General features: G+C 44.6%; 5 protein-coding genes and 1 long non-coding RNA gene across 9 annotated transcripts; 3 read left to right on the top strand and 3 right to left on the bottom strand.

Moving 5' to 3' along the window:
- Nucleotides 1-88: 88 nt before the first annotated feature.
- Nucleotides 89-4,276, top strand: LOC125973788 (NXPE family member 3). Of its 2 annotated transcripts, XM_049728262.2 has the most exons (6): nt 89-555; nt 1,648-1,796; nt 1,901-2,679; nt 2,888-2,958; nt 3,043-3,249; nt 3,444-4,276. In XM_049728262.2, exons 2-6 carry the CDS (start codon nt 1,656-1,658, stop codon nt 4,004-4,006), a joined length of 1,761 nt encoding a protein of 586 aa, XP_049584219.1. In that variant the 5' UTR covers nt 89-555; nt 1,648-1,655; the 3' UTR covers nt 4,007-4,276. The 2 variants fall into 2 exon arrangements, with proteins under 2 accessions (XP_049584219.1, XP_049584218.1); XM_049728261.2 differs by having other exon boundaries at nt 2,888-3,249.
- A 1,586-nt stretch (nt 4,277-5,862) lies between these two features.
- On the top strand, nt 5,863-9,910 carry LOC125973785 (NXPE family member 3-like). Of its 2 annotated transcripts, none has more exons than XM_068651625.1 (5): nt 5,863-5,964; nt 7,131-7,906; nt 8,097-8,167; nt 8,250-8,453; nt 8,578-9,910. In XM_068651625.1, the coding sequence occupies exons 1-5, from the start codon at nt 5,878-5,880 to the stop codon at nt 9,141-9,143; spliced, it is 1,704 nt and encodes a 567-aa protein (XP_068507726.1). In that variant the 5' UTR covers nt 5,863-5,877; the 3' UTR covers nt 9,144-9,910. The 2 variants fall into 2 exon arrangements, with proteins under 2 accessions (XP_068507726.1, XP_068507725.1); XM_068651624.1 differs by lacking the exon at nt 5,863-5,964 and adding an exon at nt 6,559-6,699.
- Nucleotides 9,911-10,542: 632 nt separating this feature from the next.
- On the bottom strand, nt 10,543-14,141 carry LOC125973783 (NXPE family member 3-like). Its single transcript, XM_049728255.2, has 5 exons — nt 13,984-14,141; nt 12,055-12,830; nt 11,794-11,864; nt 11,508-11,711; nt 10,543-11,385 (listed from the first exon to the last, which is right to left on the bottom strand). The coding sequence occupies exons 1-5, from the start codon at nt 14,101-14,103 to the stop codon at nt 10,832-10,834; spliced, it is 1,725 nt and encodes a 574-aa protein (XP_049584212.1). The 5' UTR covers nt 14,104-14,141; the 3' UTR covers nt 10,543-10,831.
- LOC125973781 (NXPE family member 3-like) lies at nt 12,669-18,979 on the top strand. Of its 2 annotated transcripts, none has more exons than XM_049728252.1 (5): nt 12,669-12,722; nt 16,303-17,078; nt 17,269-17,339; nt 17,422-17,625; nt 17,748-18,979. In XM_049728252.1, exons 1-5 carry the CDS (start codon nt 12,714-12,716, stop codon nt 18,320-18,322), a joined length of 1,635 nt encoding a protein of 544 aa, XP_049584209.1. In that variant the 5' UTR covers nt 12,669-12,713; the 3' UTR covers nt 18,323-18,979. The 2 variants fall into 2 exon arrangements, with proteins under 2 accessions (XP_049584209.1, XP_049584208.1); XM_049728251.2 differs by lacking the exon at nt 12,669-12,722 and adding an exon at nt 14,089-14,888.
- Nucleotides 15,685-19,669, bottom strand: LOC137840536 (uncharacterized). Its single transcript, XR_011087260.1, has 2 exons — nt 19,522-19,669; nt 15,685-18,738 (listed from the first exon to the last, which is right to left on the bottom strand). It is a non-coding gene; the product is annotated as an uncharacterized lncRNA (long non-coding RNA).
- Nucleotides 19,670-20,637: 968 nt separating this feature from the next.
- Nucleotides 20,638-25,313, bottom strand: LOC125973782 (NXPE family member 3-like). The gene is made up of 5 exons (XM_049728254.2): nt 25,184-25,313; nt 23,005-23,780; nt 22,736-22,806; nt 22,466-22,672; nt 20,638-22,296 (listed from the first exon to the last, which is right to left on the bottom strand). Exons 1-5 carry the CDS (start codon nt 25,286-25,288, stop codon nt 21,743-21,745), a joined length of 1,713 nt encoding a protein of 570 aa, XP_049584211.1. The 5' UTR covers nt 25,289-25,313; the 3' UTR covers nt 20,638-21,742.
- Nucleotides 25,314-25,402: the final 89 nt, after the last annotated feature.

Below are 25,402 nucleotides of genomic sequence, written 5' to 3'. Positions count from 1 at the left end.
ATGCATCCACATCCAAACTATAAATACAGTAGTACTGCCAAATTTGAATATTGGTTGACATTTAAAAAGATCCTAAAACTCGATTTTTACACGGGAAGCCAATGCAGCAATTTAAAAAAAAAAATAAAAAATCAAGTAAAGTACTGATTGTGCTGGCCAGAAAACTCCGTATGAAGTACGATTATCCCCAAACCCCCTTCTCTTCTATGTATTTGTTTTCATTCAATAAAGTGTTTCAATATATTAAAAAAAAAAAAAAAAGGATAAAAGGGTTGGGGATAATGCGGAAGTTGCGAAGAGGAAGCAGCCAATCACAGTCGACCACAACCAAACGCGTATGTCTTGATTGTTTTTTTAAACCTTGCCAGCGATGCGTCACACCGACAATTACGCAAATTGTGGACAAACCAATCATGCTTTGGGACTAATATTTATTGGAATTTGGGTTTGAAAATGCATTTCTAAGATTTTTCAGGAACCCTGGGGCTTGTGTTTTGTCCCGAACCGAGCTGTGGGCTGGTCCGGTTGTGGATAGCGGATAGACATCAAGCTTGTGTAAGTTAATATTTTACATTACCGGTGCTTTATTTGCTTGTGTATTTTAAAGATATATATGTTTATTTAGGAAAGAATAAGGCTGTAATGCTTTCTTTATCTCTTGTCAGTGTCGTCTGTAGGATGAATAAACACTACCTAATTCGGAGTTGTTTTTCTCTTGAGAGGGATAGGCGATATTTTTCAGATTAGAACTGATTTTTATTTTTATTTAAGAAAGATTTTGGTAGCACTAAACGATTTTTTCCCCTCCAAAACACAACACAGATTGCAAATCACGCACACTGCTCTTAACTAGATGATGACGAATTTCTATCATGAACACATAAAATATCGATTCAACAATAACAAGAACGTGTACTGTAATATAAATGTGTTCAGACTTTAAATTATTGTCGTATTTATAATATAGATACAACGCTTACAAGGTAGACAAAATATTCATTGAAATGTCCAATGAACACGAGTAAAACAAAACAGATTTGTACAAACGTTAACAATTAAAATAAGAGCGCAAATAATAAAAACAACAACAGCAACATTAAATTGAAAATAAATAATAGTAATAATAATAATAACCTTTGGGCCATAATAAGTTAATCATGCATTACACCAAGCAAGAAAAGAAAGACAAACAAACAAAACTTAAATTTAATTGAGCTCTATTTCCTCAGGTATGCAGTTTTGTATTCCATTTTTGTTTCAAACATGTTTGCAGTAAAGATATCAATCAACCAATCAATCAATCAATCAATCAATCAATCAATTTCAAGCACAATGACATGTAAGGTCGATTCCATCCAGGTCATGGTGTTCCACAGTGAGAATCGGGGCTAATGGAGCCTCATCCTCAATATCAAAAATTAAGTGTTAATAGTGTCGTGTTATTTACAATATTCGATTGTGTGTTTCATATATATTTTTTGAATTTCCCCAGTATAGCAGCAAAATTCTTATTCTTCAGGTTAGTCATCGGGTTACTTCTTGGTTTCTGGAAAATTAAAGTTGAACATGTGAAGCCAATTTCATTTGAGAAAAGACATAGGATTGTTGTTTTATTGAAGCAGACGCTCTCTCTCCGATCTGTTCAAGGTTACGTGATGACATCATCATTACTGCAGGGTCAGCGAATGAACGCTATCAAAGCGTTCATGAAGTCTGGAAATGTTTTGAAATATGGCCTCATCATTGTCACCCTGTTTGGCCTCATCTTCCTGTTGAACAACATTACCAATGGGGAGGTGAGAGAAGTTAAATATTTTTTTTTGCACACTATACTGTCACCTGAGGATCTGTTTTGTGAATGGGTCCTTGAGATTTTTTTTCATATATGTCATCCCTTTAGAACTGGAAGTACCACACAATGTCAGCACTGTACAAGTTCCAGAGCCGGATCCAGTCACTCACTTATAGAAGCCTCCCAACATTTCACCACAATCACAGCTTCTGTTCACATCTGGGTCAGCCGCCATCATTGATAGAAGAGCTGGAGGAGCGGGACTTGTTGGACCTCATTGCCGGGCCCCAGCAGCCATCTAGCTCTACAATACCCACCCTCTGTCAGACAAGTGACCCGGCCCACAGCCTGTTTACAATCATCCCCTCCAAAAACAACCAGCGTTGGTACGTGGGTGACCAGCTGGAGGTGCTGGTCCACCTGCACGACTTCAAGGGCCGACCCAAGCGCTACGGCGGCGATTTGCTGTTGGCCCGGTTGCACTCCCCAAAATACAAAGCGGGTGTGGCTGGGCAAGTACTGGACCACAACAACGGACTTTATACCGCTCGATTCCCGCTGCTGTGGGAGGGCACGGCTCAGGTCGAGGTCACGATGGTGCATTCGAGCGAGGCCGTCGCCGTGCTGCGGCGACTGAGAGAGCAACGGCCCGATCGAGTGTTCTTCGTCAGCCTCTATCGCCACGGCCTTCTTTCTGAGAGCACAGTGTGCAACATGTGCCTGCCGCAGGACCAGGGGGAGTTGTGCAACTACACGGACCCTTACTCCGGCGAGCCGTGGTATTGTTACAAGCCTAAAATGCTCAGCTGCGATGCCCGAATCAATCATGCCAAGGGAGGCTACCTCAAAAACATCATCACCAAGAAGGAAGCTTTGCTCTTCCAGAGGTTCGTATATATGACAAGCGCTGTTCTTAATGTATTTCTTGCCATTGAGACCCAAATCAAGTTTAGTTTTTGTTCAAATTCATCCCAATCTGTTGACCCCAATCTCTGGTGGGAACACCTTAAATGATAGAAGGATATGAGATTCCACGCTGTTTCTCATTCATTTTTTTGTTGCAACTTTTGAAATCAACTTTTTTTTTTACATCAGTGGGGTCAATGTCAAAGTTCCCATCCACGCTTCCACAACGGACACCATCGTCGTGATGCCTTCGAGGAAAGGTACTGCCTACCGTGTCAATAATAAATCACTTTTTTTGGAGTATGGAAATTTATTTTCCATCATTGTATCTGCCATCAATGTAGAAAATGACCGGCAAAATCCAGATCCGGTGAAGCTGCCGACTTCTGGGTACTACTACCAGGACTCGTGGAGGCCGTTGGGTGGTGTCAATATGCGGCAGTTTGACAGAGGCTCTGATATCACTCAGTGTTTGACCAACAAGTTGGTTTACATGTACGGCGACTCCACTGTGCGCCAGTGGTTCGAGTACCTCCTCAGTGTGCTTCCAGGTCAGTGACAATTGTAAACGTTATAGTACTTTCCACTATTTAAGTTTATTTTATATGTTTATTTTTTTATACAATATAGTATCTATACTGTGCTGCCCATACCCATGGAAGTGCTCTTGTGAAGATCCTGAATCCTCAGTAGCTTCTGACCACTTGTTCCCTCTTACGTAGCTCTGTTGTGTTCTCCGCGGCAGAGATGAAAGAATTCGAGCTGCAGAGTCCAAAAAAGGTGGGACCCTTAATGGCAGTGGACAGCACCCACAACATTCTGCTGGAGTACCGCTGCCACGGGCCACCCATCCGCTTCTCCACCGTCATGACCAGCGAGTTGCGCTACATCGCCAACGAGCTGGACGGCCTGACCGGCGGGCCTGACACGGTGGTGGCCCTCAGCGTCTGGTCTCACTTCAGTACCTTCCCCGTGGAGGTGTACATACGCCGCCTGCGGCATATTCGCAAGGCGGTAGTCCGACTCCTGGACCGGGCGCCGGGGACGGTGGTGGTGATCCGCACAGCCAACCCTCAGGCTCTGGAGCGAGACGTCAGCCTGTACAACAGCGACTGGTTTTCGCTGCAGCTGGACACGGTGCTGCGCGCCATGTTCGAAGGTCTCGACGTTTGGCTGGTGGACGCTTGGCAGATGTGTGTGGCGCACCACCAACCTCACAACCTGCACCCCCCTAGGTCCATTGTCAAGAACATGGTAGACGTGATGTTGTCCTACGTCTGTCGAGATGGAACCAGAAATATTGTGTGAACGAGTATTGGGCCTCACTGAAAAGGAAGTTGTAATTGAAGGAGACGTGGGGACAAGCGGTATGGAAAATGAATGGATGGATTTCCTCCTCTTTTTAACTTCATAAAGGGAGCAGAATGTATTGGACATATTTGCCTTTGCAGAAGAATGACTTGAATTACATTACATACGTATTAAAGTAACAAAGTTTGGCATACACTAATTTGAAATCAGAGAACGTAGTAGTATTGCTGTAATAAACAGCCCAGCAACATCCTGCAGAAAAAACAAGTTCATATTTGTGCCATATAGTATTTATGTAGTCGGCGGTCACAATCGAAAAACAGACTGCCGGCTAACGTGACAAACGGACTTTTCTTTCTCATGTTTTGCTATTTTCTTCCTTTTTCTTACTTGTGATGAAAGCGTCCGCCCCATCCTAGGGCAAAAAAACTGTCAGTCTTGTTCGGTTTGTTGCACTGAAAGGAACTTGAATATGTCTAGTCACTAGCCGGTTGAGTATATATGTGGAATCCAAACACTGGAGAAGCCATTCTTTGCCACGTGCTGCCTCATTCTCAACAGAGTGAACGCTGCTGATTGCACAAACTGCTTCACACCACTATGTGACTTTTCCTCGCCCAAATTTTTTTTTTTTTTTGGGTCTGTATTCAAGCCGTCTCCGTTCTTTGTTTACAAATAACAGTGAGCCATTCTAGGAACACTTTCCAGACTTGAAATTAACGCAATATATAAATAATATAAAAACTTTTTTTTATAATTCTGCTTTTCCCACATGCTGCATATCCACTTAAATTTAGTACAAGAACTTTTTCAAAACACATAAGTACAGAAAAAGGGACACTGATTCAAATTAACAACTCTAAAGAAGCCTGATAACGATCCTGATCATTTAATCCGGTGTGTCAGAGGAGGGAGACATTGAAAACATGCAGGACAGCGCCCCCCAACGACCGGGTTTGAACACCTGTGGCAGAAGCTATGGAATTCCATAGACAGTTGCTTTCTTGTGAGGGGTGACCTAAATTATGAATATCCATCCATCCATCCATTTTCTGAACCGCTTAGTCCCCACGGGGGTCGCGGGCGTGCTGGAGCCTATCCCAGCCGTCATCGGGCAGTAGGCGGGGGACACCCTGAACTGGTTGCCAGCCAATCGCAGGGCACACAGAGACAGACAACCATTTGCACTCGCACTCACACCTAGGGACAATTTGGAGTCTTCAATCGGCCTACCAAGCATGTTTTTGGAATGTGGGAGGAAACCGGAGTGCCCGGAGAAAACCCACGTGGGCCCGGGGAGAACATGCAAACTCCACACAGGGAGGGCCGGAGGTGGAATCGAACCCGCACCCTCCTAACTGTGAGGCGGACGTGCTACCCAGTGCGCCACCGAGCCACCTAAATTATGAATATATATATAAAAAACAAATAAAGAATTTGGATTGATTGACTTCATTTCAAATGTCCTTCTTTGAATGTATTATTTTTTTTAATTGTTTTTGCACATCTAAACATATCAGCATCGTAGATGGCTGATATTTTGACATAGTATGTATCTGATGATATATAGGTGATTGTTTCTCACAAGAAAATGTACACCCAGCACATGGAGCTAAACTTTGGATTTTTTCATAAAAAGATGGAATGTAATAGAACACTCACACTCTCATGGGAGCGTCAGTGTCTTAGATTGAATTTCCGAACACACCCTTTGTGTCACTCCATGGACGTCCTGCCTAATGGGTGAGGTTACATCCTCATTGGAGCCAGCATAATTCTGGGACCGAAGGACCAGGTAAGGCGGTTAGGGGATATCATCATAACTGGGGCGGCGACACATAACGGAGACTATGAAAATCTCGATCGCCATGTCTCTGAATGTTTGGAAATATATCCTCATCATTCTCAGCCTATATGGCCTCATCTTCCTGATGAAAAATAATACCCTTGGGGAGGTGAGAGAAATTTGTTCAAGTTTTTTTTTGTGTGTGTGTGCTGAAGATGTACTCGTGGGCTTACTTACCCTGTAACGTGTAACTTTCTTTAGAGAAAACATGTTTTATTTTTCACGGGGATTGAATGAAACTCCTATAAGGCACAGTCAAACACAAGGCCCTGCGGCCCGATCCTCCCTACACAATTGAAATGTGGTGAGAAAAAAATAGCTTGACACCTCTGTATGATGTACGTATGAATGTCATCATCCTACAAATGGAAGAAAGGTGAAGAACTTCTGCCAGGAAGTACAGTGGTAGAAGAACGGTAGTCATCACTTCTGCAATCTAAATTATCTGCTGATAGTCAAACTATCATGGAAAGTCCAAGTCAAAGTCTGCTTTATTGTCAATTTCTTCACATGCCAAGACACACAAAGAGATCGAAATTACGTTCCCACTATCTCACGGTGACAAGACATAGATCACAATGAACATACAAGTAAACATCACAAGAAATTAAAATAAGAAGGCACAAACCAGCAAAACAGGAAATTTCAATATAATCTCCCCCTCCCATGGGGCATTTTTGTGGTGCTTCCATCTCGCTCATTTGACGAGGTTACTTCCCAGTTGATGACAGTCAGACAGGTCAAAGTCACTGTGAAAATGTGCCTCGGCTATAGGAAATGTATCTTCATCGTTCTCACCCTGTTCGGTCTCATCTTCTTCCAGCATAATATCAGCAATGTGGAGGTGAGAGAAGCTTGAAAGACTTTTTGCAGCGTCTCCTTTAAACGTGATGCCTTCTCAGAAGACAAGTCACAACTTTGTTTATCACCCAGGCTTCTCTGGTCTGTTACAGTTTAGATGTTTCGAAACTTCATGACCAAGACACTGAAAAAATTTCACCGTGAGTGTGACTGAGTACACAACTGTTATTCACTTATATAATTGGACAATGGTTAACTGTGATTTTCTGCATGCATCACTGGCATAAAGAGATGAGCAAAAATGCATTATTTGTTAGAAATAAATATTTTTCCAACCAATTTTAGATAAATGCCAACTTTTTTGCAGTACACTTGATAATCTTTTGCTGCACACTACAACAGTTGTTAATTACTGGGATAAAATGATCCGTGGTTGAAATGTTATCATATTTTCATAACATATCATCTTTTCAGAGTTGGAAGAATCACTTGGTGTCAGCACTGTACAAGGTCCAAAACCGCATCCAGCCGTCCAACCTCTCTGAAACCCACCAGGCGTTTCATCACAAGCGCACCCCTTACTGTCCACATCTGGCCCAGCCACTGTCACCTGAAGAAGAGCTGGAGGAACGCAACTTGTTGGATTTCATCGCCTGGCCCCAGCCACCCTTTGGCTCCGAAGCACCCAACTTGTCGCAGACAAGTGACCCGGTACACAGTCACTTCACAATTGTCAATGCCAAAAACTGGTCCGTGGGCGACCAGCTGGAAGTGCACGTCCAACTACGGGATTTCAAGGGCCGACCCAAGCGCTACGGCGGCGATTTGCTGTTGGCCCGGTTGCACTCCCTAAAAGACAGGGCAGGTGTGGCCGGGCAGGTGCTGGACCACAGGAACGGACTTTATTCCGCTCGATTCCCGCTGCTGTGGGAGGGCTCGGCTCAGGTTGACGTCGTGATGGTCCACTCGAGCGAGGCTGTGGCCGTGTTGCAGAGGCTGAGAGAGAAACGACCCGATCGGGTGTACTTCTCCAGCATCTTTGGCCAAGGTAATCATTCTGAGAAGATGGTGTGCAACATGTGTCTGCCGCCAGACCAGGGGCCACTCTGCAACTTTACGGACCTTCACACCGGCGACCCTTGGTATTGCTACAAGCCCAAAATGCTCAGCTGCGACACCAGAAACAACTACGTCCTCGAAGGCTCCCTCGAAAACATCATCAACAGCAAGGAAGAGTTGCTCTTTCAAAGGTTTGCACACTCAATGATTTTTTGACATGAACTCAAGAACACATTTAAAATAATGGACCCACATATTCCAAATGAGATACTTTTGAGTGTCATAGAAGAATGAAAGTTTTTGGCAGTTGGTACTGTTGGAGCAGCGCGACCGACCTCTGTATTTCTGTTCTAACCATTGTGCTCATTTTTCTCACATCAGTGGCGTGAACCTTAAAGTTCCAATCCATGCTTCCACATCGAATGCCATCATCGTGCTTCCTTCCAGGAAAGGTACTGTTGATCTTCAGAGTAATGATTTTTTTGAAGGGGGTGGTGTTGATTTTTCACAACATTTTATCTGCCATCAATGTAGGAGACAGCACTCAAAAACTGGACCACGCAAAGGTGGCAACGTCTGGATACTACTACCAGGACATTTGGAGGTCATTGGGTGGTGTAACCAAGCGCCAGTTTGATGGTGCGTCCATCACTCAGTGTTTGACCAACAAGTTGGTCTACATGTACGGTGACTCGACCATGCGCCAGTGGTACGAGTACCTCGTCACTGTGATTCCAGGTTTGTGCCTCTCATTGCAGTACAAAATGGGTGACTTGTTGAGGGAATCAAATAATACAATTTGGTTGCTCGTAATCACTTGGTTTTTTTTGTGTGTGTAATTTTATTGCACTCTGCCCTGCAGGGATAAAAGAATTCAACCAGGAGGGTGGAGTAAAAGTGGGGCCCTTCATGGCCATAGACCTCACGCACAATATTCTGCTCAAGTTTCGTTTCCACGGCCCACCCATCGTCACCCGCACCACCTTGATGGCACACAAGTTGCGCTACATTGCCAACGAGCTGGACGGCCTGACCGGCGGTCCCGACACGGTGGTGGCGCTCAGCGTCTGGGCTCACTTCGCCCCCTTCCCCGTGGAGGTGTACCACCATCGCCTCTGGCAGATCCGCAAGGCGGTGGTGCGACTTCTGGACCGGGCGCCTGGGACGGTGGTGGTGGTCCGCACGCCCAACCCTCGAGCTCAAGATCGGGACCTCAGCCTAAAGTTCAGTGACTGGTTTTCGCTGCAGCTGGACACGGTGCTGCGCGCCATGTTCGAGGGTCTTGACGTTTTGCTGGTGGACGCTTGGCAGATGTGTGTGGCGCACCACCAACCTCACGACGTGCACCCTCCTAGGGCCATTGTGATGAACATGGTAGACGTGATGTTGTCCCACGTTTGCCGTGACAGAACCAAAAAGACTGAATGATATTTATAAATCAAACTAGGTGAAGTACAAACCAGTTTATGGCCTGACTGACAAGGAGAAAAAATGCACACACAAACACACACGCCCTCTTTTATTTTGTTAGTATTGATGGGTCTCAGAGATATGTCTAAAAAAACAGAACTTGGAATGTGGTTATTTGTTAGAGGTCGGCAACTCGCCGCTCCGGAGCCGCCTGCGGCTCTCTAGCACGCCGCCTAGCGGCCCCCTGGAGTTTTTGCAAAAATGCGTGAAAATAGAAAAATACGTTTTGTTTTGTTTTTGTTGGTGGTAGTTTTTTAAATATGGTTTTTAGAGGGTGATCATAACAGAAGAATTTTTATGCTTTAAAAATGTATATAATTGTAAATATATTAAAAATACCGAATTTAAGAATGACGCCAAATAGCAAAATGGCGTCATAGCCAGCGACACGGCACGGGTGAGTTGTAAACAAACAGGTGTGTGAGTGATGGGCCATGGATTCAAAAGGCAAAAAGAGAAAGATTGCTGATGAGAACAGAGGCTTTAAGAAAGAATGGACGGAACTTTATGCTTTCATTGCCAATGCGGAAGCACTGCCTGCATGTTTGATTTGCAATGAGAAGTTGTTGAATAACAAGAAGAGGAATTTGGAGCGACATTTTCAGCTAAAGCATGCTAAATTTGCTTCCGATCATTCATTAAACTATTTTAATAGTAGGCATACAACTTATGTATTGACAGGCTATGTTGCATTATAAAGGCTGTGATTTTTGCAGCTCCAGACAGTTATGTTGTGTGTGTGGGCGGGGGGGGGGGGGGGGGGGGGGGGGGGGGCAATATGGGTCTTTGAACATTTTGGGTTGCCGAACCCTGTCCTATGGCGGAGGGCCTATGCAACTATATGAACTATTCCAGTCAGTAACATGACTTGTCTCGGCTTTTCAGCAAAATCATCAATTATAACATCATCCAAAACCTGTTGTGCTTATTGATGCTGATGATGGCAAGTCCAGAGAGACGCTCCTGCGACATAGTAGACCTTGAAGAGAGAGCAACAGCGTATTTTTGTTAGTTTATACATACTTCTATACTTTTCATACTGTTATACTTATCATGTCAATCAATGTGTTCATATTTCTATTAATTTATATCATTTGTCATGTCAATCAATGTGTAAATACTCTTAATTTATACACACTAAGTTATATCTTTCCTTCTTGTCCCCTCTCCCTTTTCTTCCTTGTTCCTGTTTGTGGACACTATAAAGCCTTCATCAGAGTGTACAAGCCGAAACATGTCAGGTAATGCAACCTAAATATCTGGTTTGTGATAAAAGAACCCGTTAAATAATTGACAAGCGAAAACAAAATACTATTACTAATACATACTATTATGACAAGTGAAAAATTAAACAAAGTACCAAACTGAACACATTTATTTTGAACCTAAAGGAACGTTTCATACAATTACAATTTGACTCCATAACTTGGTTTGTGATAAAAGAACCAGTTAAATAATTGACAAGCGAAAACAAAATACTATTACTATTACATACTATTATGACAAGTGAAAAATTAAACAAAGTACCAAACTGAACACAATTATTTTGAACCTAAAGGAGCGTTTCATACAATTACAATTTGACTCCATAACTGGTCGCCTCGCTAGGCTATTCCCGTTCCATAAAGCCAGGTTTGGTCGGTGTGTCATTCGAAGGGGGGACAAATGTAAGACAACATCATGTCTACCATATTTTTGACAATGACCCCAGGAGGGTGCAGGTCGTAAGGTTGGTGGTGCGCGACGCACATCTGCCAAGCGTCCACCAGCAAAACGTCAATACCCTCGAACATGGCGCGCAGCACCGTGTCCATCTGCAGCGAAAACCAATCACTGAAGTTTAAGACGAGGTCCCGTTTTTGTGCTCGAGGGTTGGGCGTGCGGATCACGATCACCGTCCCAGGCGCCCGGTCCAGAAGTCGCACCACCGCCTTGCGGATCTGCCGGAGGCGGTGTAGGTACATCTCCAGGGGGAAGGGGGCGAAGTCAGCCCAGAGGCTGAGCGCCACCACCATGTCGGGACCGCCGGTCAGGCCGTCCAGCTCGTTGGCGATGTAGCGCAACTTGCGTGCCATCACGGCGGTGCGGCTGACAATGGGTGGGCCGTGGAAACGAAACTTGAGCAGAATATTGTGCGTGAGGTCTATGGCCATGAAGGGCCCCACTTTTACTCCACCCTCCTGGTTGAATTCTTTTATCCCTGCAGGGCAGAGTGCAGTAAAATTACACATCCAAAAAAACAAGTGATCACGAGCAACCAAATTGTATTATTTGATTCCCTCAACAAGTCACCCATTTTGTACTGCAATGAGAGGCACAAACCTGGAATCACAGTGACGAGGTACTCGTACCACTGGCGCATGGTCGAGTCACCGTACATGTAGACCAACTTGTTGGTCAAACACTGAGTGATGGACGCACCATCAAACTGGCGCTTGGTTACACCACCCAATGACCTCCAAATGTCCTGGTAGTAGTATCCAGACGTTGCCACCTTTGCGTGGTCCAGTTTTTGAGTGCTGTCTCCTACATTGATGGCAGATAAAATGTTGTGAAAAATGAACACCACCCCCTTCAAAAAAATCATGACTCTGAAGATCAACAGTACCTTTCCTGGAAGGAAGCACGATGATGGCATTCGATGTGGAAGCATGGATTGGAACTTTAAGGTTCACGCCACTGATGTGAGAAAAATGAGCACAATGGTTAGAACAGAAATACAGAGGTCGGTCGCGCTGCTCCAACAGTACCAACTGCCAAAAACTTTCATTCTTCTATGACACTCAAAAGTATCTCATTTGGAATATGTGGGTCCATTATTTCAAATGTGTTCTTGAGTTCATGTCAAAAAATCATTGAGTGTGCAAACCTTCGAAAGAGCCACGCTTCGTTGCTGTCGATGATGTTTTCGGGGGAGCCTTCGAGGACGTAGCTGTATCGGGTGTAGCAGCTGAGGTTTTTGGGCTTGTAGCAAAACCACGGGTCGCCGGTGTGAAGGTCCGTGAAATTGCACAGTGGCCCCTGGTCTGGCGGCAGACACATGTTGCACACCATCTTCTCAGAACGACTACCTTGGCCAAAGATGCTGGAGAAGTGCACCCGATCGGGCCGTTGCTCTCTCAGTCGCCGCAGCACGGCGACGGCCTCGCTCGAATGCACCATCCTTACCTTAACCCGAGCTGGGCCCTCCCACAGCAGCGGGAATAGAGCGCTATAATGTCCGTTGTTGTGGTCCAGCACCTGCCCGGCCACACCTGCCCCGTATTTTGGCGAGTGCAAACTGGCCAACAGCAAATCGCCGCCGTAGCGCTTGGGTCGGCCGTTGAAGTCCCGCATTAGGATGTTTACTTCCAGCTGGTCGCCCACGAACCAGTGTTTGCCATCGTCAATGAGTAAAGGACTACTTAACGGGTCACTTGTCTGCGACAAGTTGGGTGCTTCGGAGCCAAAGGGTGGCTGGGGCCAGGCGATGAGGTCCAACAAGTTGCGTTCCTCCAGCTCTTCTTCAGGTGACAGTGGCTGGGCCAGATGTGGACAGTAAGGGGTGCGCTTGTGATGAAACGCCTGGTGGGTTTCAGAGAGGTTGGACGGCTGGATGCGGTTTTGGACCTTGTACAGTGCTGACACCAAGTGATTCTTCCAAATCTGAAAAGATGACACGTTATGAAAATATGATTAACCACGGATCATTTTATCCCAGTCATTAACAACTGTTGTAGTGTGCCACAAAAAATGGTCAAGTGTACTGCAAAAAAGTTGGCATTCATATGTAATTGGTTGAAAAAATATTTATTTCTGACAAATAATGTATTTTTGCTCATCTCTTTATGCGGGTGATGCATGCAGAAAATCACAGTTAACCATTGTCCAATTATGTAAGTGAATAACAGTTGTGTACCCAGTCGCAGTCACACCACGGTGAGAATTTTTCAGTGTCTTGGTCATGAAGTTTCGAAACATCTAAACTGTAACAGACCAGAGAAGCCTGGGTGATAAACAAAGTTGCGACTTGTCTTCTGAAAAGGCATCACGTTTAAAGGAGACGCTGCAAAAAGCCTTTCAGTCATTACGTTACTTTAGCTAAGGGACAAATATGTTTTAGACGTCAATAGATGCGTTCAGTTTTTAATGTTTGTGGATGTTCACACATGAATAACTAAGAGGGGTAAATTCATCTGGCAACTCTCCACCTTTATTGATATGAAATGTCTTCAAGGGCCTTTTCCAAGTTGAAAGATCATAGTCACTATGATCACTATGACATAGTGTTTATACATGGATATATTTAGTATACTAAATACGTATTCCAATGGGTTTGACTTTTATCTATCCATCCATTTTCTGAACCGCTTAGTCCCCACGGGGGTCGCGGGCGTGCTGGAGCCTATCCCAGCCGTCATCGGGCAGTAGGCGGGGGACACCCTGAACTGGTTGCCAGCCAATCGCAGGGCACACAGAGACAGACAACCAATCGCACTCACACTCACACCTAGGGACAATTTGGAGTCTTCAATCGGCCTACCAAGCATGTTTTTGGAATGTGGGAGGAAACCGGAGTGCCCGGAGAAAACCCACGCGGGCCCGGGGAGAACATGCAAACTCCACACAGGGAGGGCCGGAGGTGGAATCGAACCCGCACCCTCCTAACTGTGAGGCGGACGTGCTACCCAGTGCGCCACCGAGCCGCCGACTTGGACTTTTATCTAAATTTAGATAAATGGGTTTTGCTCGCATTTTGACAGGTTATGTGAAATTAAACATACAGGTTTAAAAAAAAAGTTGAACAAGCTTCTCTCACCTCCACATTGATGATATTGTGCAGCAAGAAGATGAGACCGAACACGGTGGGAACGATGAGGATAAGTTTCCTATACCTGAGGCACATTTTCACAGTGACTTCGACCTGTCTGACTATCATCAACCGGGACCTAACTTCGTCAAACGAGCGAGACGGAAGCGTCACAAACATAAACCGTGGGGGGTATCTTTAAATTTCCGCTCTTTTTGGCACTACGAAAATACACGTCAGACTGTTTGAAATGACCACAATGTTTCTTTCTTCATCAGGGGGGTATTATAGAAAAAGTTGAGATAATTGTACAAGGGTTATCCCATATTTATTCAATATTACTGTGTGTTGTGTTCGATAGTTTGGCAAGAAAAGAAATTTAGCAAAAGAAAGTCTAGTTACATTGAAAACGGCAGATCGAGATATCCCACTAACCACCAGAGGCGGCGGTCCTGGCTACTTTTGCACCCTGGGCAAATCAAAACCATCCATTGCCATTTAATCCCCGTGAAAAATAAAACACGTTTTGTCCGAGCACTTACAGTATGTTTTCTCTAAAGAAAGTTACACGTTACAGGGTAAGTAAGCCCACGAGTACATCTTCAGCACACACAGTTGTTGCCCGCGAATTGATTATCTATGGCCCCCTGGATGATATTGAATTACTATTAGAACCGGCCCGCAGGCCACAGCCGCCCGCTGGTGTTTTGCACGCACCAACACTACATTTCCCACAATGCAACGGTAGCCCGCGATGTCCCTGCAGCTCGCACGAGGGGCTTCATTATTCATCAGTAGTCAGAGCAGTGTTCAACCTTCTGATACCCCCCTCCTCAAAAATGGCTAAACGTAAGGTGGACGCTGAGAACAGGGGTTTTCAGGCCAGGTGGGAGGCAGAGTACATGTTTACGGAGGTAAGAGGCAAACCTATGTGTCTTCTGTGTGGAGAAAATGTGGCTGTAATGAAAGAATTTAATTTAAGAAGGCACTATCGAACGTCTAAGAAACACACAGACCAAGACAAGAAAATGGAATATGAACAAAAGCTACAGAAGGTGGAAGAATTAAAACGAGGCCTTAAGTCCAGACAGGCTATGTTCACGTATGCTAAATCACAAAGCGACGCTGCTGTCAAGGCTAGCTTTATTGTGGCAAAAGATATCGCTAAATCAGCCCGGCCCTTTGCAGAAGGAGAGTTGATCAAAAACGGGTTTTGAGCCTCAGAGCCTAACCCCGAACATTGATGAACTTGTACAAAAGATGAGACACCTCTAAGTATCAGGCTCAGCCTCAGACAAGTGAGCATCACAGAGCAGTAACGTATTTTCCGTTTTTTAATTCGGTTACATTTGTTTCTACAAGACGTGATTTTTCTTTGAAGAAAGTATTGTTTTGTCTGTGTGCCGTAAATTTTTGAATTTTATTTATTTATATTTATTTTTCAGTTGAATGGACCAAGGGAAAATTGCAGATAAGAGCCATGAGAAAGAATACAACTGATTTAATTTTTTATTTTACGATTTGAAAGCAATGATCGGTAGATCATAGAGCAGCACAATAATAAACTTTCAGTTTATAATGCATGCACTTTTATTTATGCATTTATCTTGATATTAAGAAACACATTTTGTTTTTAAAACAATTGAATTTTTTGCTGTTTGGCTGTTGAAAATATTTTCCCTTGAAGTTACTGACAGAGCCATAACAAAATATTGCCATATTCATTTAATCATTAAATAATGTACACTGTGTTAGGTCTTAGTTCAATAGGCTATGTGCAATCATTCCGATATATTTTAATAAACATTGAACCAGTCCGGCCCTCGGCTTGTAGCAAATTTGTTTTTTTGGCCCTCGGTGTGTTTGACTTTGACATCCCTGGTTTAGATGTTTCGAAACTTCATGACCAAGACACTGAAAACTTCTCACTGTGGGTGTGACTGGGTACACAACTGTGATGCCTTCTCAAAAGACAAGACGAAACTTTGTTTATCACCTAGGCTTCTCTGGTATGTTAAAGTTTAGATGTTTCGAAACTTCATGACCAAGACACTGAAAAATTCTCACCGTGGCTGGGTACACAACTGTTATTCACTTATATAATTGGACAATGGTTAACTGTAATTTTCTGCATGCATCACTGGCATAAAGAGATGAGCAAAAATACATTATTTGTCAGAAATAAATATTTTTCCAACCAATTTCATATCAATGCCAACTTTTTTGCAGTACACTTGACCATTTTTGTGACACACTACAACAGTTGTTAATGACTGGGATAAAATGATCCGTGGTTAATCATATTTTCATAACGTGTCATCTTTTCAGATTTGGAAGAATTACTTGGTGTCAGCACTGTGCAAGGACCAGACACAGATCCAGCCGTCCAACCTCTCTGAAACCCACCAAGCGTTTCACCACAAGCGCACCCCTTACTGTCCACATCTGGCCAAGCCACAGTCACCTGAAGAAGAGCTGGAGGAACGCAACTTGTTGGACCTCATCGCCTGGCCCAAGCCGCCCTCTGGCTCCGAAGCACTTGACTTGTCCCAGACAAGTGACCCGTTACGTAGTCGTTTTTTCATTGGCAATGGCAAAAACTGGTTCGTGGGCGACCAGCTGGAAGTAACCATCCAACTGCGGGACTTCAACGGCCGACCCAAGCGCTACGGCGGCGATTTCCTGTTGGCCAGTTTGTACTCGCCAAAATACGGGGCAGGTGTGGCTGGGCAGGTGCTGGACCACAACAACGGATATTATACCGCTCTATTCCCGCTGCTGTGGGAGGGCCCGGCTCAGGTTAAGGTCACGATGGTGCATTCAAGCGAGGCCGTCGCCGTGCTGCGGCGACTGAGAGAGAAACGACCCGATCGGCTTTACTTCTCCAGTATCTTTGGCCAAGGTAGTCATTCTGAGAAGATGGTGTGCAACATGTGTCTGCCGCCAGACCAGGGGCCACTGTGCAATTTCACGGACCTTCACACCGGCGACCCGTGGTTTTGCTACAAGCCCAAAATGCTCAGCTGCTACACCAGAAACCAGTACGTCCTCGAAGGCTCCCCCGAAAACATCATCGACAGCAACGAAGCGTGGCTCTTTCGAAGGTTTGCACACTCAATGATTTTTTGACATGAACTCAAGAACACATTTGAAATAATGGACCCACATATTCCAAATGAGATACTTTTGAGTGTCATAGAAGAATGAGAGTTTTTGGCAGCTGGTACTGTTGGAGCAGCGCGACCGACCTCTGTATTTCTGTTCTAACCATTGTGCTCATTTTTCTCACATCAGTGGCATGAACCTTAAAGTTCCAATCCATGCTTCCGCATCGGATGCCATCATCGTGCTTCCTTTCACGAATGGTACTGTTGATCTTCAGAGTAATGATTTTTTTGAAGGGGGCGGTGGTAATTTTTCACAACATTTTGCCTGCCATCAATGCAGGAGACAGTACTCCAAACCCGGACCACGCAAAGGTGGCAACGTCTGGATACTTCCACCGGGACGTTTGGAGGTCATTGGGTGGCGTGACCAAGCGCCAGTTTGATAGTGCGTCCGTCACCCAGTGTTTGACCAACAAATCGGTCTACATGTACGGTGACTCGACCATGCGCCAGTGGTACGAGTACCTCGTCACTGTGATTCCAGGTTTGCGCCTCTCATTGCAGTACAAAATGGGTGACTTGTTGAGGGAATCAAATAATACAATTTGGTTGCTCGTGATCACTTGTTTTTTTGGATGTGTAATTTTACTGCACTCTGCCCTGCAGGGATAAAAGAATTCAACCAGGAGGGTGGAGTAAAAGTGGGGCCCTTCATGGCCATAGACCTCACGCACAATATTCTGCTCAAGTTTCGTTTCCACGGCCCACCCATCGTCAGCCGCACCGCCGTGATGGCACGCAAGTTGCGCTACATCGCCAACGAGCTGGACGGCCTGACCGGCGGTCCCGACACGGTGGTGGCGCTCAGCCTCTGGGCTGACTTCGCCCCCTTCCCCCTGGAGATGTACCTACACCGCCTCCGGCAGATCCGCAAGGCGGTGGTGCGACTTCTGGACCGGGCGCCTGGGACGGTGATCGTGATCCGCACGCCCAACCCTCGAGCACAAAAACGGGACCTCGTCTTAAACTTCAGTGATTGGTTTTCGCTGCAGATGGACACGGTGCTGCGCGCCATGTTCGAGGGTCTTGACGTTTTGCTGGTGGACGCTTGGCAGATGTGTGTGGCGCACCACCAACCTCACGACGTGCACCCTCCTAGGGCCATTGTGATGAACATGGTAGACTTGACGTTGTCCCACGTTTGTCGTGACAGAACCAAGAAGACTGAATGGTATCTATAAATCAAACTAGGTAAAGTAGATACCAGTTTATGGCTCCGAAACACCCGACTTGTCCCAGACAAGTGACCCAGTCCACAGTCACTTCACAATTGTCAATGCCAAAAACTGGTCCGTGGGCGACCAGCTGGAAGTGCACGTCCAACTGCAGGACTTCAAGGGCCGACCCAAGCGCTACGCCGGCGATTTGCTGTTGGCCCGGTTGCACTCCCCAAAATACAGGGCGGGTGTGGTCGGGCAGGTGCTGGACCACAGGAACGGACTTTGTTCCGCTCGATTTCCGCTGCTGTGGGAGGGCTCGGCTCAGGTTGACGTCGTGATGGTCCACTCGAGCGAGGCTGTGGCCGTGCTGCACAGGCTGAGAGAGAAACGACCCGGTCGGCTTTACTTCTCCAGCATCTTTGGCCAAGGTCGTCATTCTGATGATTAAATGAATGTGGCAATATTTTGTTATGGCTCTGTCAGTAACTTCAAGGGAAAACATTTTCAACAGCCAAACAGCAAAAAATTCAATTGTTTTAAAAACAAAATGTGTTTCTTAATATCAAGATAAATGCATAAATAAAAGTGCATGCATGATAAACTGAAAATGTATTATTGTGCTGCTCTATGATCTACCGATCATTGCTTTCAAATCGTAAAATAAAAAAATTAATCAAATCAGTTGTATTCTTTCTCATGGCTCTTATCTGCAATTTTCCCTTAGTCCATTCAACTGAAAAATAAATATAAATAAATAAAATGCAAAAATTTACGTCACACAGACAAAACAATACTTTCTTCAAAGAAAAATCACGTCTTGTAGAAACAAATGTAACCGAATTAAAAAACGGAAAATACGTTACTGCTCTGTGATGCTCACTTGTCTGAGGCTGAGCCTGATACTTAGAGGTGTCTCATCTTTTGTACAAATTCATCAATGTTCGGGATTAGGCTCTGAGGCTCAAAACCCGTTTTTGATCAACTGATTTTGAACTGGCTGATTTTGCGATCTATTTTGCCACAATCAAGCTAGCCTTGGCAGCAGCCTCGCTTTGCGATTTAGCATACGTGAACATAGCCTCTCTGGACTTAAGGCCTCGTTTTAATTCTTCCACCTTCTCTGTGTGTTTCTTAGACGTTCGATAGTGCCTTCTTAAATTAAATTCTTTCATTACAGCCACATTTTCTCCACACAGAAGACACACAGGTTTGCCTCTTACCTTCGTAAACATGTACTCTGCCTCCCACCTGGCCTGAAAACCCCTGTTCTCAGCGTCCACCTTACGTTTAGCCATTTTTGAGGAGGGGGGTATCAGAAGGTTGAACACTGCTCTGACTACTGATGAATAATGAAGCCCCTCGTGCGAGCTGCAGGGACTTGGCGGGCTACCGTTGCATTGTGGGAAATGTAGTGTTGGTGCGTGCAAAACACCAGCGGGCGGCTGTGGCCTGCGGGCCGGATCTGGCACGCCTCCTAGCGGCTCCCTGGAGTTTTTGCAAAAATGCGTGAAAATAGAAAAATACGTATTTTTTTTGTTGTTGGTGGTGGTGTTTTTTTAAATATGGTTTTTAGAGGGTGATCATAACTCAAGAATTTTTATGCTTTAAAAATGTATGTAGTTGTAAATATATTAAAAATACCGAATTTAAGAATGACGCCAAATAGCAAAATGGCGTCATAGCCAGCGACACAGCACGGGTGAGTTGTAAACAAACAGGTGTGTGAGTGATGGGCCATGGATTCAAAAGACAAAAAGAGAAAGATTGCTGATGAGAACAGAGGCTTTAAGAAAGAATGGAGTGAACTTTATGCTTTCATTGCCAATGCGGAAGCACTGCCTGCATGTTTGATTTGCAATGAGAAGTTGTTGAATAACAAGAAGAGGAATTTGGAGCGACATTTTAAGCTAAAGCATGCTAAATTTGCTGCCGATCACCCTGTTGGAACTGAGAGGAAAGGTGCAATTTGAGGAACGAAAAAACTGTTTCAAGAAGTGGATTGCATCTCCAAACTCTACTACAGCTGCAAGTTTTGTTGCAGCCCGGGCGATAATAAAGCACGGAAAACCATTCACCGATTACGGATTCAGTCATTAAAATTTCAGAGTGCCCCTTTTGGGACTTCAAAAACAAAACCGAGATCATTCCGAAAATTAAAGACATTCCTCTCCGCACAAACAATATCACCGATCAGCAGATCAAGTATATCAATTCAGCTCCAGCTTTCTCAATTGCCTGTGATGGATGAGTCGTGTGACGTGACCGATATCGAACAGACAGCTCTGCTATGCAGGTCAAATGGGCCGCAAGAACAAATGATCAAATTGATACCACGATTTTTCTTTAAATTGTTTTAATAGTAGGTATACAACTTATGTATTGACAGTCTATGTTGCATTATAAAAGGCTTTTAGATTTTTTGCGGCTCCAGACAGGTATGTTTTTTTGGGGGGGGGGGCAATATGCAATTTTGGGAGAGAGAAGAGAGAGCAACAGCTTATTTTTGTTAGTTTATACATACTTATATACTTTTCATACTGTTATACTTATCATGTGTACATAGTCCTATTAATTTATATCATTTGTCATGTCAATCAATGTGTAAATACTCTTATTAAAATTTATACACACAAAGTTATTTAATCAAAACACTGACACAGCACACATTTCCTTTACAGATAAGGCACAGCTCAGTACATTCAGGTGATTACAGAACAAATGTCTGCCTTATGAGGATATCTTTCCTTCTTTTCCCCCCTCCCTTTTCTTCCTTATTCCTGTTTGTGGACACTATAAAGCCTTCATCAGAGTGTACAAGCCAAAACATGTCAGGTAATCCAACCTAAATATCTGGTTTGTGATAAAAGAATCAGGAAAATAATTGACAAGCGAAAACAAAATGAACATAGTACAACTATTATGACAAGTGAAAAATTAAAGTACCAAACTGAAGCAAAATTATTTTCAACCCAAAGGAACGTTTCAATTATTTTTTTTTAAATCTCGTTATATTTTTTACATTTCTAAATCAATACATTCGTTTTGAGTTTCAAGACATGTATTTTCAAGTCCAAAACCTTTGACCACAATTTGACTCCATAACCAGTCGCCGCTAGGCTATTCCCGTTCCATGAAGCCAGGTTTGGTTGGTGTGTCATTCTACGAATCAATTCTGTATGTTTATTGACTTTATAGTTTAATTAAGCAGCGTGAAAATATTAGCCATTGAAAATGACACTACCTTTTTTATGGTGTGTTGCTCTTCGACTCTTATCGACGTGCTCTCTGAGGGTGAAGATTAGTTAATTGAGGGTACACATGCCTAAATTGAGCATACAGATAAGTAGATTCTTTTTTTTTTTGTTAGTGTACATAAATCACAGCTGAAGCGGATTGCTAAATAAGATCTATCACATTCAGCCACATTTTCTATTGCCGGCTCTAGTTCCCGGTCAAGTCAGGACAAATGTAAGACAACATCATGTCTATCATGTTCTTGACAATGGATCTAGGGGGGTGCAGGTTGTGAGGTTGGTGGTGCGCGACGCACATCTGCCAAGCGTCCACCACCACGACTTCGAGGCGCTCGAACATGGCACGCAGCACCGTGTCCAGTTGCAGGCAAAACCAGTCGCTGTTGTACAGGCTGACGTCTCGCCCCAGAGCCTGAGGGTTGGGTGTGCGGATCACCACCACCGTCCCCGGCGCCCGGTCCAGGAGTCGCACCACCGCCTTGCGGATCTGCCGGAGGTGGTTTATGTACACCTCCACGGGAAAGGTGCCGAAGTGGGCCCAGATGCTGAGCACCACCACCGTGTCGGGTCCGCCGGTCAGGCCGTCCAGCTCGTTGGCAATGTAGCGCAACTCGCTGGTCATGACTGGAGTGATCCGAATGGGTGGGCCGTGGAAACGGTACTTGAGCAGAATGTTGTGCTTGCTGTCTACCGCCATAAAGGGTCCCACCGGTTTTGGATTCAAGGTTACTTGTTTCAAGTCTGCAGGACACGATACAATGAAGTTAGATAAAACAACTGGACAGGAACCACTGGGACTTCAGCACAAGAACGCTTGGAAGTGGTCGTGAGCATTGAACAGAGTGTCATGAAAGGGTCACACGTCAACATTCACAACTCCCAATCCAAACTATGAGACAGAAGCACTAACCTGGGAGCACACTGTAGAGGTACTCGTACCACTGCCGCATGGTGGAGTCGCCGTACATGTAGACTGATTTGTTGGTCAAACACTGAGTGATGGCAAATGCCTTGTCAAAGTGGCGCATGGAGATCCCGCCCAACGGCCTCCACAAGTCCTGGTAGTAGTACCCAGACGTTGCTAACTTCACAGGATTCGGTCTTTGGCTGGCAGCTTCTACTCAATGACATCAACAAATTGCAAGCTCCCAAAAAACGAGAGTCATTCGTTTGACAGTACCTTTCGTGAAAGCCAGCACATTGATGTTATCAGTTGAAGAAGCACGGATGGCAACTTTGACATTCTTGCCACTGACGTAAAGAATTAAGTGTGAAAAAAAAAACTCCATGACCAAGGAAGAACCAGTCATCATGTAAACAGATCGTAAAAATACACAATAAGCATAAAGACTGGCTAACAGGTTTAAGGTGGTCAAAGGTTTTGTGATTTTCTCATCTTTCTACTGTAGGACCAGAAAGATGAATTCCATTCTCATTGTGTACACAAACCTCTGAAAAAGTAAAGCTTCCTCTTTGGTAATGATGTCTTTGGTGTATCCTCCCATGGCGTGGTTATTTCTGGTGTCACAGCTGAGCATTTTGGGCTTGTAGCAATACCAAGGTTCACCGGTCTGATGGTCCGTGAAGTTGCACAGTGGCCCCTGGTCTGGCGGCAGACACATGTTGCACACCATCTTCTCAGAATGATTACCTTGGCCAAAGATGCTGGAGAAGTACACCCGATCGGGTCGTTTCTCTCTCAGCCTGTGCAGCACGGCCACAGCCTCGCTCGAGTGGACCATCACGACGTCAACCTGAGCCGAGCCCTCCCACAGCAGCGGGAATCGAGCGGAATAAATTCCGTTCTTGTGGTCCAGCACCTGCCCGGCAACACCCGCCCTGTATTTTGGGGAGTGCAACCTGGCCAACAGCAAATCGCCGCCGTAGCGCTTGGGTCGGCCCTTGAAATCCCGTAGTTGGACGTGCACTTCCAGCTGGTCGCCCACGAACCAGTTTTTGGCATTGACAATTGTGAAGCGACTGTGTACCGGGTCACTTGTCTGGGACAAGTCGGGTGCTTCGGAGCCAGAGGGTGGCTTGGGCCAGGCGATGAGGTCCAACAAGTTGCGTTCCTCCAGCTCTTCTTCAGGTGACTGTGGCTTGGCCAGATGTGGACAGTAAGGGGTGCGCTTGTGATGAAACGCCTGGTGGGTTTCAGAGAGGTTGGACGGCTGGATGTGGTTTTGGACCTTATACAGTGCGGACACCAAGTGATTCTTCCAACTCTGAAAAGATGACATGTTATGAAAATATGATAACATTTTAACCACGGATCTTTTTATCCCAGTAATTAACAACTGTTTAGTGTGCAGCAAAAGATGATCAAGTGTACTGCAAAAAAGTCCCCATTGATATGAAATTGGTTGGAAAAATCTTTATTTCTAACAAATAATGTATTTTTGCTCATCTCTTTATGCCAGTGATGCATGCAAAAAATCACAGTTAACCATTGTCCAATTATATAAGTGAATAACAGTTGTGTACCCAGTCGCAGTCACACCACGGTGAGAATTTTTCAGTGTCCTGGTCATGAAGTTTCGAAACATCTAAACTGTAACAGACCAGAGAAGCCTGGGTGATAAACAAAGTTGCGACTTGTCTTCTGAGAAGGCATCACGTTTAAAGGAGACGCTGCAAAAAGTCTTACTTTAGCTAAGGGACGAATATGTTTTAGACGTCAATAGATGCGTTCAGTTTTTAATGTTTGTGGATGTTCACAGATGAATAACTAAGAGGAGTAAATTCATCTGGCAACTCTCCACCTTTATTGATATGAAATGTCTTCAAGAGCCTTTTTCAAGTTGAAAGATTATAGTCACTATGATCACTTTGACATAGTGTTTATTCATGGATATATTTAGTATACTAAATAGGTATTCCAATGGGTTTGACTTTTATCTAAATTCAGATAAATGGGTTTTGCTCGCATTTTGACAGTTTATGTGAAATTAAACATACAGGTTGAAAAAAAAAGTTGAACAAGCTTCTCTCACCTCCACATTGATGATATTGGGCAGCAAGAAGATGAGACCGAACACGGTGGGAACGATGAGGATAAGTTTCCTATACCTGAGGCACATTTTCACGGTGACTTCGACCTGTCTGACTATCATCAACCGGGACCTAACTTCGTCAAACGAGCGAGACGGAAGCGTCACAAACATAAACCGTATGTATCTTTAAATTTCCGCTCTTTTTGGCACTACGAAAATACACGTCAGACTGTTTGAAATGACCACAATGTTTCTTTCTTCATTAGGGGGGTATTATAGAAAAAGTTGAAGTAATTGTACAAGAGTTATCCCATATTTATTCAATATTACTGTGTGTTGTGTTCGATAGTTTGGCAAGAAAAGAAATTTAGCAAAAGAAAGTCCAGTTACATTGAAAACGGCAGATCGAGATATCCCACTAACCACCAGAGGCGGCGGTCCTGGCTACTTTTGCAGCCTGGGCAAATCAAAACCATCCATTGCCATTTAATCCCCATGACAAATAAAAAACGTTTTGTCCGAGCACTTACAGTATGTTTTCTCCAAAGAAAATTACACGTTACAGGGCAAGTATGCCCACGAGTACATCTTCAGCACACACACACACAAAACAAGATTGAACAAGTTTCTCTCACCTCCCCAAGGGTATTATTTTTCAGCATGAAGATGAGGCCATATAGGCTGAGAATGATGAGGATATATTTCCAAACATTCAGAGACATGGCGATCGAGATTTTCATAGTCTCCGTTATGTGTCGCCGCCCCAGTTATGATGATATCCCCTAACAGCCTTACCTGGTCCTTCGGTCCCAGAATTATGCTGGCTCCAATGAGGATGTAACTTCACCCATTAG

Source organism: Syngnathus scovelli, chromosome 8 (genome assembly GCF_024217435.2).
Source record: "Syngnathus scovelli strain Florida chromosome 8, RoL_Ssco_1.2, whole genome shotgun sequence".
Classification (NCBI taxonomy): domain Eukaryota; kingdom Metazoa; phylum Chordata; class Actinopteri; order Syngnathiformes; family Syngnathidae; genus Syngnathus; species Syngnathus scovelli.
This window is presented reverse-complemented; position numbering and strand designations above follow the sequence as displayed.

Coding starts and splice junctions, on each gene's coding strand:
- LOC125973788 (XM_049728261.2), top strand. CDS start 1,656: ATGACATCATCATTACTGCAGGGTCAGCGAATGAACGCTATCAAAGCG. Junction 1,797..1,900: donor ACAACATTACCAATGGGGAG/GTGAGAGAAGTT, acceptor TCATCCCTTTAG/AACTGGAAGTACCACACAAT. Junction 2,680..2,887: donor GAAGCTTTGCTCTTCCAGAG/GTTCGTATATAT, acceptor TTTTTACATCAG/TGGGGTCAATGTCAAAGTTC.
- LOC125973785 (XM_068651624.1), top strand. CDS start 6,580: ATGACAGTCAGACAGGTCAAAGTCACTGTGAAAATGTGCCTCGGCTAT. Junction 7,907..8,096: donor GAAGAGTTGCTCTTTCAAAG/GTTTGCACACTC, acceptor TTCTCACATCAG/TGGCGTGAACCTTAAAGTTC. Junction 8,168..8,249: donor CGTGCTTCCTTCCAGGAAAG/GTACTGTTGATC, acceptor CCATCAATGTAG/GAGACAGCACTCAAAAACTG.
- LOC125973783 (XM_049728255.2), bottom strand. CDS start 14,103: ATGATAGTCAGACAGGTCGAAGTCACTGTGAAAATGTGCCTCAGGTAT. Junction 11,865..12,054: donor GAAGCGTGGCTCTTTCGAAG/GTTTGCACACTC, acceptor TTCTCACATCAG/TGGCGTGAACCTTAAAGTTC. Junction 11,386..11,507: donor CCTCGTCACTGTGATTCCAG/GTTTGTGCCTCT, acceptor TCTGCCCTGCAG/GGATAAAAGAATTCAACCAG.
- LOC125973781 (XM_049728251.2), top strand. CDS start 14,520: ATGTTTTCTCTAAAGAAAGTTACACGTTACAGGGTAAGTAAGCCCACG. Junction 14,889..16,302: donor CAGAGTACATGTTTACGGAG/GTAAGAGGCAAA, acceptor TCATCTTTTCAG/ATTTGGAAGAATTACTTGGT. Junction 17,079..17,268: donor GAAGCGTGGCTCTTTCGAAG/GTTTGCACACTC, acceptor TTCTCACATCAG/TGGCATGAACCTTAAAGTTC.
- LOC125973782 (XM_049728254.2), bottom strand. CDS start 25,288: ATGAAAATCTCGATCGCCATGTCTCTGAATGTTTGGAAATATATCCTC. Junction 23,781..25,183: donor AAAATAATACCCTTGGGGAG/GTGAGAGAAACT, acceptor TCATCTTTTCAG/AGTTGGAAGAATCACTTGGT. Junction 22,807..23,004: donor GAAGCTTTACTTTTTCAGAG/GTTTGTGTACAC, acceptor TCTTTACGTCAG/TGGCAAGAATGTCAAAGTTG.